The sequence below is a fragment of the Oreochromis niloticus genome, linkage group LG14 (assembly GCF_001858045.2).
Source record: "Oreochromis niloticus isolate F11D_XX linkage group LG14, O_niloticus_UMD_NMBU, whole genome shotgun sequence".
NCBI lineage: Eukaryota > Metazoa > Chordata > Actinopteri > Cichliformes > Cichlidae > Oreochromis > Oreochromis niloticus.
In genome coordinates this window covers 2,952,313-2,972,385 of record NC_031979.2, presented here as the reverse complement: position 1 = coordinate 2,972,385, position 20,073 = coordinate 2,952,313, and the positions used below count along the sequence as shown (strand labels likewise).

General features: G+C 41.4%; 2 protein-coding genes across 5 annotated transcripts in view; both read right to left on the bottom strand.

Annotated features, from left to right (window-relative positions):
- Positions 1–9,677, bottom strand: part of brip1 (BRCA1 interacting helicase 1) — a 43,947-nt gene extending 34,270 nt beyond the window's left edge. Inside the window, exons 1-6 of one of the 4 annotated variants that reach the window (XM_025898433.1) lie at positions 9,536–9,677; positions 9,082–9,180; positions 8,145–8,265; positions 7,341–7,535; positions 5,628–5,770; positions 5,325–5,462 (exon numbers count right to left, since the gene is read on the bottom strand). In XM_025898433.1, the coding sequence (XP_025754218.1) occupies positions 5,325–5,462; positions 5,628–5,770; positions 7,341–7,535; positions 8,145–8,265; positions 9,082–9,174 (690 nt within the window). In that variant the 5' untranslated portion in view covers positions 9,175–9,180; positions 9,536–9,677. Of the gene's footprint in view, positions 1–5,324; positions 5,463–5,627; positions 5,771–7,340; positions 7,536–8,144; positions 8,266–9,081; positions 9,190–9,278; positions 9,334–9,535 lie in introns of those variants that run through there. The other 3 variants (XM_005474437.4, XM_025898434.1, XM_025898435.1) reach the window with 3 other exon arrangements.
- Positions 9,678–12,107: 2,430 nt separating this feature from the next.
- ppm1da (protein phosphatase, Mg2+/Mn2+ dependent, 1Da) lies at positions 12,108–19,625 on the bottom strand. Its single transcript, XM_003453571.5, has 6 exons — positions 18,943–19,625; positions 17,813–18,041; positions 15,177–15,301; positions 14,730–14,911; positions 14,377–14,601; positions 12,108–14,289 (listed from the first exon to the last, which is right to left on the bottom strand). Exons 1-6 carry the CDS (start codon positions 19,466–19,468, stop codon positions 13,903–13,905), a joined length of 1,674 nt encoding a protein of 557 aa, XP_003453619.2. The 5' UTR covers positions 19,469–19,625; the 3' UTR covers positions 12,108–13,902.
- Between the last annotated feature and the right edge of the window lie 448 nt (positions 19,626–20,073).

Genomic DNA, 20,073 nt, shown 5'->3' with positions numbered 1-20,073 from the left:
CAATTCAGAATTAAAAGAGGATGAAAAGCTCCGTGTTCACCGATTTCACACTGTGTTAATGAATAAAGCCGTTTAAGGGCAGCAGAGATCTTTACTGACATGACAGCCCTTTAAATTGTTAACCAGCTAACAGTATAAGACCAAAAGGTCATCGCTGATACAGACACCTTATCCACTACATGATATCACACTATTCGTTAGCACAAAATAAATGATGGCTAATGTGTTTAAGTCAGAGTTCTGTGCAAATTATATGAAGGTTGCACGTAAGAATGAATGGTATGTGATGTCATGCGTTGCAGCTTATCACGAGGATGAGGAGGTAGCACTTCTGACAACAGACGAGCGACTCCAGTTACCCGGTGGCTCAGATTTTCCTAACGTGTTTGCCCATCAAATATTACAATGTGTGCTGGAGTGCAGGCCAAAGAAAGCCCTCAGAGAGCCGCCTCTCAGAGTTAAGAGGGATAACGAGCCCTGAGCCCATGTGAAAAATAAACAGAGGTGCTGCAGGGCCCCAACACCAGTTCGAGTTACCTTTCTCTGCTGAAACAGTTACGCTCCACAGTCTGGGCCCCGGGCCCGATCACCTTACCTGCTGCTGCCACGTTAAATAGAGCCATCCAAATATCCTGCCCCAAGATGGCCAATAATTACTTATTCATTGGCAGGTGGGGGGAGGAGGGGTGGGCTGGAGCAGTGCAGAAGGGCTGGCTGATGAATAGAGGCCCTTGTGAAAAGCTGCAGCAGGAAACAGCTGACACAAGAGTATCCTTTACGCGGCTGCCTCCCGAGATGCCAGGACAACAAGGCTTCAAGCCTGGCCCCACAGCCCAGAGCAGACACCCCCTAGAAAGGAATGCAGATAACTGGCAAAAAGGCCAAGAGGGGCACCAACCCTGCTCAGCAGCAACAGCATAGTCCTGAACATGGTACTCTTCTGAACCTGGAACGGCTCCGTTGGTGTTACTCTGTGTGTGCCGCTACCTGCGGGAATACCCTTATGCTCATCAATGCTCTTCCTAACATTGCATTTATAGGTACACTGCATGGCACAGATGTACTTTCAGCTGCTTTGCTATACTAAGCCTGCAGGGCACACCTACTCTGCCAGGTGTAAGTGTACACAGCAGCGAGAGCTCTGGAACTGACAGAACAGAGGTCAGCGGAGTTACCGAACACCTCCGAATATTCACAGGTAGGCTACTGTTGCTCTGCTCCCTGCCAACACCTGAGAGATGGAAATCTCACACTCCGGGGGGCCAGTCAGAGGGCACACAGGGGCTGCGGGCAGTTGATCACTGAGGTATCACTGGCGCCTCTCACTGGACGCCAATTTGCTCCTCATTCCACAGCTTTTGAGAAGCCTGGAATTCATTCCAGTAAGGGTGGTCTTCAATAGCAAATAACTCTGAAGACATGACACCCAACACCCCCGCCTCCCGATATGGCCACACCGTGCAGGTAGGGGCCCTGGCAAATACCTGCCCTCCAAAGCACCTGTTTATCCCTCGGGCGCAGTAACCAGCGGGTGAACCCCATTCAATATTTATCCCCGTGGCTTTCACAGATCAGCAGCCCAGGCGAGGCAAACCCTCTTAATTAAAACTGGAGCTTGCTTCAAAGGGCCCCATTCAGGCCGTCAGTCAGCGCTCACAGGACAAAAGAGCCCGGGTCATGTAGCCGCAGGGAAACCAGAGAAGGACGCACTTCTTCGTCTTCACTTTCCCTCCTCCTCTTTTTCCACCTCCCACCATCTGCGGCTCTCAATCCCAGCCACACACCTGCGGCAGGTTACGATGAAGTTGTGAGAGTGTAACCACCTCTGCAAGCTGTGCTGCAGCATTCTAAAGCCAAGCATGTCTCAATCATTATGAGCAACTTGGGAGTCTCCGGTGTCCAGAGAGAACCTCCAGATATCCACTATTGATCACTTTTGTTTTTGCCCGTCCCGCTCAGAATTATTGTCTGAAGGCCAAGAAAAATGCCCAACAGATTTGTTTTCCCAAATGGATCATTATGGCTTTGCCATACTGGTCCACCTGATTCATCTTTATTATTTATAACTTTTAAGTTATTACAGTCTAAACAGACATGACTGAGGGATAGGAAAAGGAAAGACGTAGAAAAGAGAAGGTCAAGAAGAGGAGAGGGAAAGAAAAACAGAGGGGAAGAGGGACAGAGAGAAAAGACGGGAAAAATCCACTGCGGGGAAAAAAAGAAGAAAACAAACAAAAAGAGAACGCACGGTAGGAAAACCACAGCAATAAGCAAGATAAGCATAAGTGTAGAGGCAGCAGCCAAGCAATATAGTGTGTCTGTGAACACCTGTGTGCACACCTGTGTGCGCGAGCGCGCTTGTACTCAAAAGGTTTCTCCCTGTAACGATCTAACAGTAGGTGTGGGGAGCCATAGCCCTGCCCCCCAGGACGTGAAGCGGGCACGGAGGAGATCTATTGATCACCAACGGTGTCATGAGACCTTTGAGAACATGCTGTGACTGCTTCTGGTTGCTTTTGACTAAACAAACAGCTTCACACAGGACAGCGAGTAAAACTTCTCATTTGCAGGAGACGTCATAAGACGTCATTATAAATGCTCTGCATGGAGAAACTTGTTTTATCTTATTCTTAAAGAATTTCAACACATTTCGAATATTCTCAGTAGAAGCAGATAAAAGAAGCAATCAGTTTATTAATCAAAGTAAATTAATCAGCTACTGTTTTAATAATCGCACCTGGGTTTTTTGCATCTTTTGCAACACAGTAGGTTGTTACATTTTTTACTGATATGACTTCACAAACAGTAAAACTCTCCAAAACCAACAAATATGACAAAGGAGTGATGGTGTTACTAGTTATTCAACTTCAGATGTTAAGAACAGGTTATTTCCCTTTTCAGCAGTTTGAAGTGAAAGTTGGCCGTCTGACATGACAACACTGATTTCCCTCATGTTGTGAAACTGCAGACTTTTACAGACTCAACAACATGAAGGTAAGCTAACAACAGCGGCCTGTAATATTAATTATTCAGTCTGTTTATCCTTAACAGACCAAAGAAATAACACTACATAATACTGTATAATACTGTATATATTACTGTAAATATTCTGGGGGTGTCACCATAATAACTAGGATCCAAAATATAGACGACATGTCAACAACCCACCTATGATAACGCTGTAAAATCTGATTTTGTGAAGTCATTCGATTTAGACTCTGTGCCCGGCACCACTCACTTCCATTTTCAGGTTAACAGAAAAGATAAATACAACTGGATTTATGATGAATTTGACTCGTGACTTTTTTGCCATTACTTTGTTGTTTTGTAATGTTTTAGTAGTACTGTATAGATATTACAACAACTGTTTGGCCCATTTGAGTCTCTGTTATAAGACCCTGGTTTATAGAACGTTACATAAAAGGATCAGCGGAGTCTTGTATGCGTATGGATTCATTACTCAGCTTTTCTGATGACTGCATTGCCGCACAACTGTTCAGACAAGTTCAATAGGTTATTTATGATACTATCTATATATTACATTCCATAATACTGACATATTTTCTTTCATTAATTAATTATGTTAGAGTAGGGATGACTGCTGATTATTAACTTTATGTTTTTGAAAACATTAGAAATTGAATATGTTCAAATTCCTTTTTTTTGTGGCACAAAAAGTTGAGGGTACTCATATTCCTTCCTCATGATTTCTTTTAAAGCCATTTGAAATAAAACACATTTGGTTTTATGGTGAAAGACATGAAAACAGCAGTGAAAAGTATGGTACACTGGCCCCTACAGTTACATTTTCATTTAGGCTGAAACAAGTTTGAACCTCTAACCACAGTCTCTCTCAATCTGCTGGAGTATACTGCCACCTAGTGGTGATGTTGATTATCTGAAAACCTGTAATATGATCGAAGCAGAGAGAACAAAGCTAAAAATCCACCATAAGAGGGTCAGCCAGTGGCACCGTGTAGCAAACCTTTAAAGCACAACTAACACCAGTGTAATGATGCCTCTGTGCCGTTTATGTGTCGGGAAACAGTGAGCCAGCACACAGGCTGGATCTGTCTCACATACAGCATTTTCACAAAGCCTTTGTATTCCAACAGAGCACCTCAACTATCAGCCTCTGGTACGGTTGTCACGATACTAGAATTTCAAACTCGATACAGAGGAAAACACTCAATACCACGGGGAGGATCGTGACCCCATCCTGGAACAACAAAAGTAATGCTGAAGAAGTCATATCCTCAAAATGTTAACCTGTTAATTTTGAACGAATTTTCTAAACTCACTGACAACTAATGTTAGATTTAACAAAATAGGTATTTGAGATCAAGTTTGGGGGTTTTATTGATTTCCAAATTGTTTAAATCATTTCATAACACGTGGTGAAGTTAATTACTGTTTAAATTGCTGTAGAATTCAAAAGAAGAGCATTCGTGACATGAAGACTGGTATTAGTTGCGCTAAATAGAGAAGATATAATAAGCAGAGCGCTCACTGACAGACTGCAGCGATCACCGGCTGCATTGTAAAAATGACCTCACAGGTGGGTACAACAAAATAAGAAACACACTTTAATAAATTAATGTAAAAGCAGAAAAATAAGAGTTTATCATACTGTTTAAATCTGCCTGCAGCCTCTCTCCCATCCACCAGTCCCACTGCTCCGCCTCAGTCTGCAGCTCTTTACGTCCTCAGCTCTGCTCTTCTTCATTTGCTCTGATTCGTTCTCCACACTCTGAACTCTCTGCTCTGATCAGCTTCACTTCCCCTGCTGCTCTGCACAGCCAGCAACCCTCTGCTTCTCCACGTGTCCGTGATCCGCTCTGTCACAGATCAATATTCCACCTGCGCTCCATTCAGCCGCCAATAACTATTCATCTTTTATCTAACTAAAGACCGTTCGCGGCTATGTTAATAATAACAGATGGCTAATGTGGCCATCGGGTAATTGCTAATAGTTAAACGGCTAACGTTAACCCGTGTGCTGGTCAGGTTACCATTCATGATAATATTTTAATGTGACTGAAATGGGAGCTGATCTCTGAAATTCCTCCTAAAGTGGTGTTCAGTGTTACGAACTTTAACTACTTCAGCTATTAGTGAGGAGAGGAACTGTGTGCCTGTCTGTCTACAGCAGTGCCGAGTGAAGCTGAGCGGTGGGCGAACTCACCCTGAAAGAAGGTCAAACAGTACCACACTAATCCCACTAACAGTCTGCATCACGTCAGTGGTCGCTGATTTTCAAAGTTTAAATTACAGGACAACATTATCTCTGCGTAACTTTATGTCCTCGTCTGGATCGTACTCACGTAGGAAGTAGAGGAAGAACCAGGAGTTTGGTGTTTCGTCTGGGCATTCCAACTCTGAGGTCCCGCTGGCTCATTTTCCAGCTCCGGCTCATCATCTGTGAACACGACTCCCTTCTCCAGTCGCTGCCTTTTACGGCTCTGAGAAGCAAACACAGAAAAGTGACTTTACTGATCTGTGCATTTCTTATTCAACAGATGCTGGTAATTTGTTCATCATCAGACGAACACAACTGCATATGATCACTGTGTAAATGTAATGCAGAGTAAATCTGGTGTTCATGTACAACAAGCATCGGTGCCTACCGTGTTCTCTGCAGTGCGAATGCGTTTCCTGTCTTGCTGGAAGTCGTCATCTTTCGCACAGTCGGAGCTGAGAGATTTCTGGAACTTCTCTGACAGTCGAGAAGCTAGAGACTGTTTTCTTCTTTCTTCTTCTGGGAAAAGCACTAAAACACAGAAACAACACATGCAAATGAATGTTTTATATACAGTTAGTAGGATAATCTTCTACACTGGTTTAATGAAATGCTTTAATCTGGAAGTGTCACATGCCTCTGTGATGAGTCATTTTTCAACTGTGCTGCTGTTGGGAGGCACCTGTTGCTCCAAAACACTGTGGCAGTTTTCTTATTGTAATTATTCTCTTTGACTGGTGTTGCTTTTCAAGAGCTTATATAATTAAACTAAATTAAATTGATGTAATTTGGAAAGGCGCACGCCAATCTCCTGGTTAAAAATATGTGAATTTCCTTTAAGTCCGCCAAAATGATTCTAAAGAATGTATTACTTTATAACTGAGCTAATGAGGATACATGGTGTCGACTGACTATATAACAAAAAAACTGCAATTGTGAGTCATTGTGAATCACAGCTAATTCCAAAGTGAAAGTTATTCCAACGTTAGCTGGTCGTCCCTTGACGTCTCCTGGTATTCAGGTAATAATTAGACGAACAACGGTCTGAACACTGATTCCACCCATGACCAGCATATGATTTGCCAGGAGAGAAGAGGCTTTTTTATCCCTGGATGGCAAGTATTGATTACTGATTAGAAATAGCACAGCTTTTTAGAGCTGCATGTTGACACAGACTTGTCTGCAAACAACAATCACATCAGAAATGGATGCTAACTTTCAATGCTATGCTCCTGTGAGAGGAAGGGGATTCATGACCATGGTCACTCAGTGCAAAACATCATCTTATTTCACCAGAGCCTCACAAAAAATCCCAGAAATGTTACCACCGAGTGTCAAACACATGCCTGAGCATCTACATCTGAATTACGCTTCTTCCTTTAACTTACTGAAGTTAAAGGAAGAAGCTGCTGCCTGTGAAATCCTGAAACAAAGCTGCGATATGATCACTGAAGACATGTTAGGCATGTGGTTTGTTTGCTTTCTCTATATATGTTGTCCTGCAGCATTTCGAGATGACTTCATATTAAAAACTAAAGTTAAGTGACAAATCTGGACCAATGGCACTAAGTGAAAGGCTGATTTAATTAAGGACATGTTCAAATATCAGTGTCCTTGAAACTATGGTGATTGACTGGATAGTCTGTGCCTGCAAAGAGACACACCCACTCTCACTCCTATTTAGTTATTTTGCCCACAGAAATAACATTACTAATGCCAGAATTTCAGATTTGCTCGTCTGAATTTCTACTCGAATGCCCCTTAAAGACGGACTTTAAGTCAGAGCAGCCCAACCAGCCCCAATCTAACAACCAAAGATAGTGGCAGTGGACATAAACACTAATGAAACTGTGAACCGTAACCTGTATCTGTGCTGACACAAATAAGCCATACACAGAGCACTGACCGGGTTCTGTCAGTGAACGTTCTGCAACGTTTTTAAGCACAAAAAACAAACACTGCACTGTGTGACATAAAACTACAGGTGATCAACAGCTAACTACGAGATAAACAGGGACTAGTGGCTGCAGGTAACACTGTAACAACAGTAGTACAGGTTCAGGTGCTGTATGTTTCACAACTTAAACCCAGGTCTACTTACTGGGTTCTTGTGCTGAAGTCGACGGCTGAGCCGTGTCTTTGGAGGGTGACACAGTGAGGTCCACCACAGCATGACTGTCTCCTGCTGTTGCCTTGTTCCTGCTGGATTTGCTGTGACACCCACACTTGCAAGAGGTGGGGGAATCGGACTTCTGGCTCTTGTCTGGACCGGTGCTTCCTCCTTCTTGCAATTTGGCTACAACCCGATAGTGAAACAGAGATAACTGTCAGTAACATTGACCCTGAGTGGCTATTAGTTTTTTGGGTATAAGCAAAAGGGAAATTATACTTACAAGCAAGAAAACAGTAAGAAGAAAAAGAAATGAGTCAGTGGTTAAACTAAAGTCTTCATTTACCCATTTCGCTCAATATTTTTATCACATGAAGCATAATTTAAAAGAATCCATACTGATCTTAATCCATTGTTTGAAATAAGTCATCTATCTCCCTCATCGCTACCTTCAAGCTAACATTCTTTTAATAGGCTGCCAATCATAAACAAGAGGTATAAACACCAAACAGGTGGGGCTTCTATACTCACAGCCAGAGCTATGAGCTGCTCTGGCACCATAAAGAGTTAAGAGTAGAAAAAAACTTTAAGACCTGGTTTTCAACTCACAGGGATTCTTTGGACATTCGCTAAGCTAACTGTCTAAAACACAGTTTTGTGAGTATCCACTGGAGCAGTTTATATATGACAGAAAACATCAAGAAGCAGATTAAGCCCACATTAATTTCATTGTATAGATATAGCACAAGTATATCATCCAACTTGAATTTTACATGTACATGCACTCAGTCATACCGGGCTTACCAAACTGTGCATGCTGCCAACCCAGAGCTGAACAAAGCAACGCCAAGCTCTTTCCACTTCCAGTTGGAGACTCTAGTAAACAGTACTGCCCTGTGTTCAAACCTCGTACAATCTACAAAACAACAGAGAAGAGCTAAGTTAAAACATACAGAGCTGAAGTGAAAAACAATGAAATGTCCACTACAGCCACAGTTTATGCTCCACATTATGATCTTCGGAGGGGGGGGGGGTTGTTTTTTAATCATTTATCACGTTCCCTGTGAGCTAATGTGAATCTGAGGACTGTACAGGAGCCTGTCTGGGATGGGTGAAAACCTCCCTTCGCCTATCTCAAGGGAAACATGTTCACAGACAGACACATCTGTGGGACTATAAATTACAGATTATTAAGCTTGCAGGTGTAGCAGTCTGTTTGGTTGTGCAAAGGGTACATGTGACTGTGCAACCATGCCAAACTTTATGAAGAACCTAAGGTGAAGACCCAAACTTACATTTTCAAAATGCAAATACATACATAGGTCAGACAAAGGAACAGCTAGGTTTGCAGGATCATAGTAGAAACTATGCTATGGTTGCATTTTGTGTAGTTAGCTTATAATAAAGTGGATTTCCTGTAAAAATTGTTCTGATATCCAAACTTACTCCAAACTTTAAAAAGAAAATCAAGAAAAAAAATCACATTACTAAATAATAACGTATAATGAATGGTACTAGTAGTGAGTCAGATCACAGCAGATTGTATATTTTTTTAATTTTTGTAAAATATTTTAATAATGTAGTGAAGCAGTGCATCAGGAGGTGAGGATCATTTAATCAGCATAAGTGTGGTTTTGAGTTTTTTCATGACCAGAGACATTAAAAGAAAGACACGTGTAGCCTGGGACAGCCTCTGTCACTGCACAAGCAAGCACGGAAGGATGCGACTCACTAAATTCATCATAGCCAGCTGGGATGGGTAAGCCTTGCAGGGGAAGTGGATCTTCACCCCTCCAATGGTGTACTCCACTGGTGATGAAGTCATGTTTGCCTGTCCCGACAAAAGTTCAGAGTAACACGAGTTAGGTCTGTAAGGTACAGTAACATACAACTAACGCACTATAAAGCATCTACCAAAAGCTAAACAACCTGCAGTAGTCACGCTATTTCTTCCTGTCTGAAGGTGTCACTCAGATAAGTAAAGCTGTAGAAAGTGATGCGTTAGCAAGAACCTTTTGCTCGAATACCGAGCAAGAGCTAATATTACAAGTTCCACCGTTTCTGTACTACAACACTACTAGAGTATCCCATGGTTAAACTGGTAACGCCTGTCACCAAAGACATACATTTGCATATATCTAAACAAAACAGCAAAATATACAGCTGTTTAGATTTACTTTACTTACTGCGATTCTTCCCGCTCTCACAAATCACGCTAAGGACCCTGACAGGAAGTCAGCTACATTGCACATTAAAACTTCACACGAAAGCTTTCAAAATAAAACTGGTATTGTAAAAGATCACGAAAAATGTTGGACGTTAAAAGCCCATTTGCTCTATGTTCTTTTGACATGTTAACTTACACAATTCTCAAAAGCAAGGCAAGATTACAAACACGTGTACAATAGTCTATACAATAATGTAAATTCATCCCGCTATGTTACGCTTTTATTATGAATAGTTAGCGCTGACCAGTGACTGCAACTTATGTGGCTACAAAACACCGGAAATGACGTTGGTAAACATTAGCGCCGTTGACCCAAGAGCAATCACGTTGTTATTCCCGGAAGTTTAGCGGGCAATTGGAAAAAGTGAATGTAAGTCGACAGTGCTTTATTTCGGTATCAATACATTCATTGATCTGCAGTAATTTATATACCAGAGTGGAGTACATGTAGTTAAATCTGTGTATATCTAACTATTATATAATATTCAATAATCAGTGATAACTTCTTGACATATTTAATCTTAATATTTACCTTATTTATTATTTTTAAACATTGTATGCTAACCAGCAGCAGTCACAATTTAATATTTATTGTTGTCATTTTGATTGAATAGAATAAATTTGGCTAATATTTCACTCGATAATGTTTCCATTTTTTTAAGAGTTTTTAGGGCCACATTAATAAATATAGGTATTAATGATCATTTTGAGAATACAGTCGAAATTTCAAGACTAAGGTTGTAATACTATTTTGAGATAAAAGCTGAAATAATATTTTCAGATTAAAGTCCAAATAATAGTTTCAGAATGAAGTTCAAATGTGGAGATTAAAGCCACCTACAAAATGCCTTGTGTAGATGAGATGGTGAAATTGTACTTCAGAATCAGTTTTAGTTAAAAGGAAATGATTTCTCTTTTAGCACATAAACACAGTGTGGTGATAAATATAAGGACACTGAAGAGGTGGTACAGAAAGTTGGAACTGTTCAGAAGGAAAAACCACAAAAATCTTGGAAGAGTTGGAGAGATTTGTACAAAATGAAACGGCTAACAATGGGCAGATGCAAGGACACTGATGGCTACACCCTGGTACAATAAAGAAAATGTGTATTGAACCACAAACTCACTGCACAAGGCATTTTATAGAAGGTATAGAAGCCATGAAGGTTATTTGGCAACAACTCAAAATAGTATTTTGAGTTTAACCTTGAAATTTTGATGTTGTTGGGTGCACTTTTGTTTTCTTAATGTGTCAATATGGTTTTGATGTGTGTTTGGGATTATTGTCCTGTTGGAAGACCCAGTTGTGTCCAAGCAAGATAGCCCCAGAGCATGACACCACCACTACCATGCTTGACAGTTGGTACAGTTGAAAACCTAACATATCTCTTATCGTGCAAATGTCCGCTTCCCACATGTACGATCGATTTTGGAGAAAGACAACATCAGCAATGTCTTACTCCATAGCAATGTAAAACTCACTTCACTGTGGATAGCAATGCTGGTTTTCCATTAGTTTCCAGGACTAATGATCTAGGCTCTTAAATCTACAATTCTCCGTCTTCACTTTTACTTTTACTTTGTTGGTCAATCCAATAAGTGCTGTCAAACAAATCCTTTTTATGATGGAAAAAAGAAACTACCAGTTATACTCAGTCGTGATCACTTAGAAGAAGTTAACAGGCCTTGCAGCACCATTTATCAAACGATTAAACTGAGTCTATGTATATATTCTAGTCAACAGATGAGGACAGATTTCTTAGCCCAACTATGAACATATTAAATCTTTGTTATTTCCCAAGTGCTCCGTTAAACAGAGCAAATAATTTTTACCACAGCTTTTCCAAACATTCTAGTTTTATTTTGGATGCTTACATTATTTTACAGAAACAAAATAATTTCACAAAAACAAAAATGACCAGGGTCAAAATTATTAGCCCCCCTTATGCTAACAGCCAGTTGTGTATCTTTTTTTTGTGGGCTAACAGTCTGCAGTGGTTTGCTTTTTTTTTTTCAACAAGTCTCACACACGCCTCCTGAACAATCCCAGCCCATTCTTCTTTGGTCAGTCTCTCACACTCCTCCAGATTCAGTGGTCTTCGGTTCACCCACAGATTTTGGACTATCTGTAGCTTGCTTCTGATGTAGCTAATTAGCAGACCAAAACACGGAAAATTACAATAACATACTGGAGAACATACTGAACATGTTCTGGGGATACTCTCCACCACTTCATCCAACCTACTCCAGAATTTTAAAGAGCTTGAATAGAAAAGTGACTGGACTCCTTTGAGTTTCCTGAAGACGCCTTGAAGACTTGAGAAAGTCTTTTCCATTCAACCTCCTTAGATTACCATGACCCGGATGACTGAGAAGCTACACAGCCTTACTCCAGAACTCCTCTTTCTCTTCTGACGTTCAACCAGTGGGACGTATGCAAGGGCAAATGTTTTTTTGTTTGCTTGCAAAACCGTTCAGATTGCATAATGATTTTTTTAATTACTAAATATTTGCAAAGCATTGTAATTAAGTTACTTCAGAGAATTTTTTATTTAAATAGGTTCATTTCCAGATAAGTGTTTTTCACATTTACATTGTACACATGCACTTGGTGTTAGCACAGCTATCTGAATCAGGGAGGTGAGTACTTAGAGTTAATAAGTAAACAAAAAGAGGAACAGAATTCTCAAATGTATATAAAAAAAAATCATAATCGAGGAATTCCAAGCCAAGCAACAGACTGCATTTGCAGAGTATGTCAAACATGAATCATCACTGTATGATTTAAATAACCCACAATGCTACAAATTCCTGTTAGAAATTGCACTTAGCTCAGTGGAAACACATTATCACGTAACAAAGACTGAGACATTTTTCTTTCCTGTGTAATGGTCGTTATTCTCTCGCAGGAAAAATCTGAATCATACAGGGCTCTGTCATGTTTTCCTAACTATACTAAGCTCAGTGAGTGATCTATTCTAAAAGGATTTTATTATCTGACATCCTCCATTTCAGATTAGCTGCATTGTTTGTTAAGAGAAAAACAACTCACTCCTAGAGACAATGAACGTCACCATAATAGTGCAAAACAGTTCTGTTAAAAAGTCCATCCATGCAGAGTGTATTTAATCACAAATGAGCCTTGTGTATACATTGGTAACTATACAACTTGCACTGCAGCATGGCGGGACAACGGCTCATAGGAAGGAGAGTATTCAAGAAACCCCTCGACCAGCCTAAACGACACAGCAGGTGGTGGTGTTGTGTTGCAAGAGAGATCAAACAAAGTGGCAGGATGGACTGGGGAAGTACGACAGTCTCTACTCTGCAGGGGAAGGTTCAAGCACAGTGAAAGGCTGGCAGCATGAAATAACTCAATAAATGTTACTTGTAAACATTGTTTGCAGTGCCTCACAATTGAAGAAGATTTCCTTCAGGACCATCAGGGTGTTCACACAGAGAGAAGTTCACTATTTTAGAGACATGTACAGAAGCAAAGGGCTGCCGAAAAGCTTCTTCTGAGAATTTATACCAGATGTACGGAGCAGGCTCAGGGAAGTGAAGACACCAAACAACTGTAATGCTTAATAATCGAGGGGATGGACCTATCCCTTAAGATGCACTGTGCAATTAACAAGTTCAACTATTAGAAACCTCACAGGGTGGGAGGGAGGATGCATTATGGCAAATGAGAAAACATGATACTTGCAAACATTACATGTATTTATATAGCAACACACACAATGTAGTAGCTTACTGGTTTGTGATGGTAGCAGCACCTTCAGTTTATATTCAAGACAAGTCTCCAGTGATTAAATAAACTGATAATAATACATAAATATGTTTAACACAGGGTGTGCACACAATATTGTTGACAGAGTGATGAGTTGGAGAAGAAAGAAAAAGTGAAGCTCATCTAAAAGGAATATTACTCTAAGATCATCATACAATAAAAGAAAGTAGAAAAATATATATATATTTGTTCTAAATGAACAGTTCAACTTACTTTTCAATACTTGCTATAAAATGCATAAGATTTTACACCAGCAACATTATTTAATGCTTACAACTGTTACTAGAAACTGAGGTGACATAAGACACATTTCATCAGCATTTCAAGAAGGAATTTAGAAACAAAGACACTAAATTAATCCAAAACAAACTTTTTATAAGTGACGACTGTTTGAGTGGTGAGCAACGAGTCTTTCCTCCGTAGGACAGTTGCTTGGAGTTGTAACAATATGCAGGAGGAAGCTGCAAATTCATGGAACAGAAGCACCACTGCAAATGACGGTGACAGTGGGAGGGAGCAGGTGTGTGTGTGTTTTAGCACACACACACTGTGGTACTTTTATGCTGCTGGAGAATGGAGGACACATTATTGGAGTCTTTCTGTTTCTTCTCTGCGTTGTGTTGCACCAGTGGCGGTCTTTCGGCAGTCCTGCGCCGGGCTTTCTTTGCCAGCAGGCCTGATGGGCTTGATGACACGTCAATAGTTCTTTTTCTGGTGGGTGTCCTGCTGCCAACTGTCCTGTCCGTTGCACTGGACAGGGCGGGCAGCTCAGGGCTGCTGTTTGAACACAGCGGAGTCAGAGCAAAGGGGTCAGATAGATCCATGTGATAAAAGCTGTTGCTTCCCGATAGCCCATCTCGTCGCTCCAACGCAGAGAAGAGCTCACATGTGGCCGCAGGAGAGTCCTCCTCTGGAAGTCGCTGCAGAAGAAGACAATGGAGTAACAGTCAAGTCCAGCACTTATATGTGGATACCACACCTTAAACCAGGGATCTATTGTGCCTCACCTGAACAAGAGGAGTGTCTGCGCGGGATATGGAGGTGGGGGGGCACTGAGACACCTTGGCTAGGTCGAGCAGCACTTCCTCATGGTGCAGGGTATCCTGGCAGGTCCCAGGCTCTTGTAGGGCAATTACTATGGCGCTTGTATTGTCTGCACGCAACATCCGCTGGCGCCACCGCAGCAAAGCATGACTGACCAGCTGCCTGGCACTCGAGACCCCACATGGTGCCTGCAGCATATGAGGCTGATATGAGGTGGACTTTACTTTTTACTTATGGGCTATAAGAGACATCAACCCAGACATGCAGGAACAGGGCAACCATCTATACTGATAGCAGCTAAAGCGTAACCACTCACCATTTCCTCGTCATTATTCTGACACATGGAGATGGCCTCTTGAGGAGGAACCATATTCCACAGACCATCGCTGCCCAGGATGATGTAGCGATGTTTTTTAGGGTCAAGAACCACCACGCTAGTGTCAGGCTCTGGAGAAACCACAAACTCTCCACTGTAGAAGTCATAACTCCATAGATCGCCTGTTGCAGAAAAGGAAAACTTTAATGAAGGAACTACAAGCCACACAATGCTGTGTGACTCTGAGTCTAACCATCACTACCCTTTTTTCTTGAACTTAGAAGTAGTCTACTTGAACATAACCTCTACAGGGCGCAGACTTTGTGCCCAATTGCTAGTGAAAATAAAATCATGGTTCTGGTACTCTGCTTTGTATTATTCTAGTCATCCTCACGCTGCTTTCCTCACAGGGTATTCACTGGGATTACAGTAAGTTACTGTTCCTACCTAAAGCTCGAGCTACTGCCAAGAATGGTATCTGGTCAATCACAGTACTACGACGGACTGGACCATTGTGGCTGAGTCTTGGCCTCTTCCACACCACCCGATTCACCCCAGACTTCTTGATCACGCTGTTCATACAGAGAGGAGAGAGAAGCTGCCATTTAGAAGAGTCAGACTACAGCAAGAATTACACACAGGTGCCAATCGATTCAATACACCCAACAAAAACATAGTCATGCACATCACATACACACAGTCTTTTAAAGAAACACGTACAGTTTGGACCTGCACTAGAAGTACAGTAGTGTGTGGCCTCAAGGCTGGGTTTGAGTATAGCAAGTCCAGTCAGTTAAATTTAAAGGATATTAATATGGTCAGGTAAGCAGCAGAAGAGACTGTTAATCACTTTCAGCTGCCTTGGTGTTAATGAAACTAACAACAGGTTCAGTAGAGGAGCAACAATGAGACAACCTCCAAAACAGGAACATTTAAAGCAGCATATTTATCAAGTTGTGATGGCATCAGCCACACAGGGATAAATCAGTTCATTTTTCGCTTTATTAGTTTGCTTTGCAGTTTTCTTCATTAAGTTAATTCATTAATCATTTTGTTAAACCTAACACTGGTATTATGAGGCGCGCACATAGTAACATTGTGTGGTTTTTCTAAAATGTTTTGTTATATTAATTATGTTTCTCTCTTTGAGTTACCTGGGTTTGGGCGGTGGCTGTTTCCTGTCTGGGCAAAAGGCGTGGCTGAGGACTCTGAGGACAAAATGCCTGCTCAGCAGGACCAACCATGGGCTTACCAGGAGCAGGGGTGTTTTAGGTTTAGTTAGGTTATTCTGTGCTTAGTTAATATGTGTGTTTTTGTTTTCCCCCCTATTGTGTATAAATGGTTTGGCCAAATCATTATAAAAGCTACCCTCATGTGTCTTTGTAATTAGGTCAGTTTGTGAGTTAAGTTGTGTCTCACTTTGTTTTGTTTAAGTTTCTGGAAATTATTTTTTGTAGAGTTATATTTAGTTGACCTCTTTTATGGGCCTGCTAAGTATGTTTTTGAATTTTGTTAATTTTGGACTTTTTGAGGGTTAAAATAAAGGAAACCCTTTTTGAAGGTACTTTTTTGCCTGTGTCCTCTATGCTTTGGCTGCTTGGTCCCTCACACAAGTAATGGCAGAAATAATACAATTCTCTCTTGATCAAAAAAGGTTGTTACATTCTATCAGCACATTAAAGTTTTACTGAAGAATTATTAAAAAATGGCATAAACTGTAGCAAAAGTTTTTATTAAATTAACAAATTATGGACTTGGGGGTAGATCCGTAAATTGTTTTGTCTGTTTGTCCAGAGTTTATCTTCAGTTCCTGTCTCCTAATTTCTGTCCCTGTTATATTAAAGTTTAATAATTACATTTGAAAATCAAACATAAGATTTAGGATTTCAGATTCTAAATGAAAAATCTATTTAGGTAAATGACAATGAAAGACAGCATCAAAGATGATATATTTAAAAAACTTTTATTCAACCTATGATGAAGATAGAGTGGTGCAAGAATAAAAGGATTGTTTTCTTCTGTCCTGTTTCTTTAGATGAATGTCGTGGTAATCACTGACACGTGTTCATATTTCTTTGTCCACGGTAATAAAATCAGGACACTGCTTCTTTTTTACCCGTTCCCATGGTAGTTTGTTGTTTCAGGGCTCTGTTGATGATGACTTTCTTTCCCTGTTCACGTATGCAATTAACTCACAGTAAAGATACTCAGAGTGGAATGATTTCAGAGCTAATCAACTCAGTTTTACTTTTTAACTTTGAGACCGTTGTTGTTCCTGAAAACATGTTAGGGCCCTAATCAGAAAGCTTAAACATGAAGAAAAACAGAAACAGTGACAAACACAGTAAATGGTAAATGGACTGGTACTTTTATAGTATTCTTTTAGATACTAAATGAGCAATCAAAGTGCTTTTTACTAGCCTCACATGTATATGTTCATATATAAGCGCTTTTTTCTACGCTAAGAACTGTTTATAACATTTGTGCACACACTCACACTCTGATGGATGCATCAGGGGCAAATCAGGGTTCAGTATCTTGCCCAAAGATACTTCACCATGCAGACTGGAGTAGCAGCAGGAAGACTGATTCTGAAACCTTCTGATTGGTAGATAACCTGCTCTGCCAACCACAGCTGGCCCCAAAAGCAGCTGTGGCTCAAAACAATGCTGTTTGATTAAAAGTTCAAATGAAAGCTGTCTGTGTGCAGATGAACTTCTTTGTTTAGTTTACCACAATCTTTAAATTTGGCAGATTTCTTGTAAACACTGCTGCAGGTGGACAGCCCTTTTCAATCTGCAGCATGCAGGGTCGGGTCTAAAGGGGGGCATGGGGTGTACTGTACTGTATTTCTCTTAAAGCTCAATTAATAGTTATTTGCAGGTTTAGACTTTTAATAACATTTACAAATAACTTATGTTGCACTATTATAGATGAAATAACACAGCAATATAAAGAGTAATAAAAATGTGTATTTCCCCTTTTTTTTTGGATTGGACAGTAAACATTTACAAGGGACCTATAAAACTATGGGGTCAGTTGGGGGGTGGGGCTGACAAAATGTTAGACTGGGCCCTGCTTACCTTCCTCCTAGACCTTCAATACGCTCCCTCTCTTTGGGAAGTTCTGGTTTATGGTCCTGCGTGACTTCCACGGCTCTGATGAATGGGACTGAAGGGTCATCCTGGACACCTAGAACCACTGCAGAGTCCCCAACATGGGCCACATACATGCGGTTTCCTCGGAGGACCACTACACTGGCTGTGGTACCTGATGTACTAGGAAGGCCTGTAAGTGTCTTTGGCCATTCAGCTGAAAAGACAGAAGGCAGAAAATGAACACAAGCTTATTGTTTATAAAACATTACTGCAGTGTTGTGAGGTACACAGAACAGACAGGTAGGACATACTGGCTTCTTACATGTTAATGTGCACTGATCTGTTTTTGTTTACCACGCTAAAAGAGAAGTATGTGACCTCAAGGTCGGTTTTTATTTGTCCAGGAGGTAGTCTTATAAGCAAAGTCACACATGCGCCGTACAAGCACTTTGTGTGTGTACATATAATCTGTGACCAGCTGGAAACAGCTGACATGCCCGAACATATCCAACCAGACACCGGAACACACTGCCGTGGTCCAAGCGTCATGGCATACACAGACTAATAGAATCGAGGAGGCGTTACAAAGGGTAAAAACTACGTCTCTGTAACGAAACACTAGATTGAGGCCAGTGAGACCATAACATTTTGTAGGTTTCCATTATACATTAGGTTGTTAACATACTTCTGAACTGTTAGGTGTCTGCTGTGACAGGCTTTGTTCGGCGAATACCGGGCGGCTACAGCTAACTTCGTTAGCTCCGCTAATTCCAATGCTAATTCCAACATTTACTTATAACTTGATCTTAATTAAACAAACAAACAGAGCCTGGGCATAATGGCGAGGAACCTGCTGGGGTATTTGGCAGTTACCTAGCTCTCTGGTCGAGATCTTTTTTTCAAAAGGCTCTACTGAGCCCATGGAACATTCTAGTAAATCCGGCTTGCATAGAGCTAGCAATGCGCTACAGTCGGTGAACACTCAGCTGGGTGTAGGCCAGATAATAAAGTCTGATTTTGAGGTTTGGCGTTAAGTTCACGTTGCTTAAACACAGAGAAGCACAAAGTAGTAACAGCTTTTACGTGTCACAACTTCATAGTGTTGGTAAACTTACGCAGTTTCTTCCACATAGCATGGTGGCATGCTACAAATCCTTTGCGTATGGCAGAGCAGACCTCCCGGTCACAGTCTGACCAGAACCCCCGCTGTTTCTTCATGAACTCCCAAAGATAGTCTCGCGCAAACTGCGCAGCCTCGCGACCCCCGTGACCATCAAAAACGGCGAAGAATGCTACGGAACGGCGGGAACAAGTCGGGGTGTTCGGCTGAACTTGCGGCGTGCTCAGATCTCCTGGTGACGGCGTTTCTACCGATATACCCCCGTCTTCTGTTTGTACGAGTTCACTGGATGCGTTTAAAACCTGCGGGGACTCCACGGTTTTATCTGCCCGGTCGGGATAAGTGTCCCCAGCCAGAGAACTGAACGTGTAGTCTCTCCGACTGTTCTCCTCTGGCTCACCCGTCGTCGGCTCATTTTCTCCCGGCTCAGGCTCTACTATGACCTCGGTCACATCTTCCATGTATTTCCTGCCTCCTTGATCGGTAAAAACACTCACTCGCATCAGTAATGCGTTTTCCATGGCTTCAAAGTTGAGGCCTGCTCCAATTTTTAAATATTGTTTGCATATAAAATAGAAAGACAGTACAGTTTAACGCAGAGCCGCGTCCTGCCTTTGTTTATGTGCGAGTGTAGTAGGCATGCTCGAGCGTGTTGACGTCAGAATGTCCCTTCTTCTTGTACGTAGACGTGGCAAAGCAAGTGCAGCTGTCGCCGTTGCCCTCTAGAGGTCTTGCTCCGAGCCAAACCGCGACTTTCAGAGCAGAAATATTGACTTTAATGGGGTGGTCACGTCAATATAAGGTGTTCACCTAAAAGAAACCGCGTTTCAAATCTGCAAGCGTATAAAAAGCGTATGAAACCAAATGAAATCCGAATTCTGTTACTCTTGGTGGTACACATACAATTTTCCAATTGGTCACAGCAGGTCTAGTCTGCAGGCAAGTCAGTGTATTGTAGTGCTGGGGAAAGCAGAGGTTTCCAAACAATCAGACACACTTCTCTACAGGGACACCTACTGGCCACTTTTGCTCTCGTCGCCGTGATTCTCAGCAACACAGACAGTTATTGCACATTTCTAAACAAAGTTAAATATTATACCAGAATGTCAGTAATTGCAACCAACTG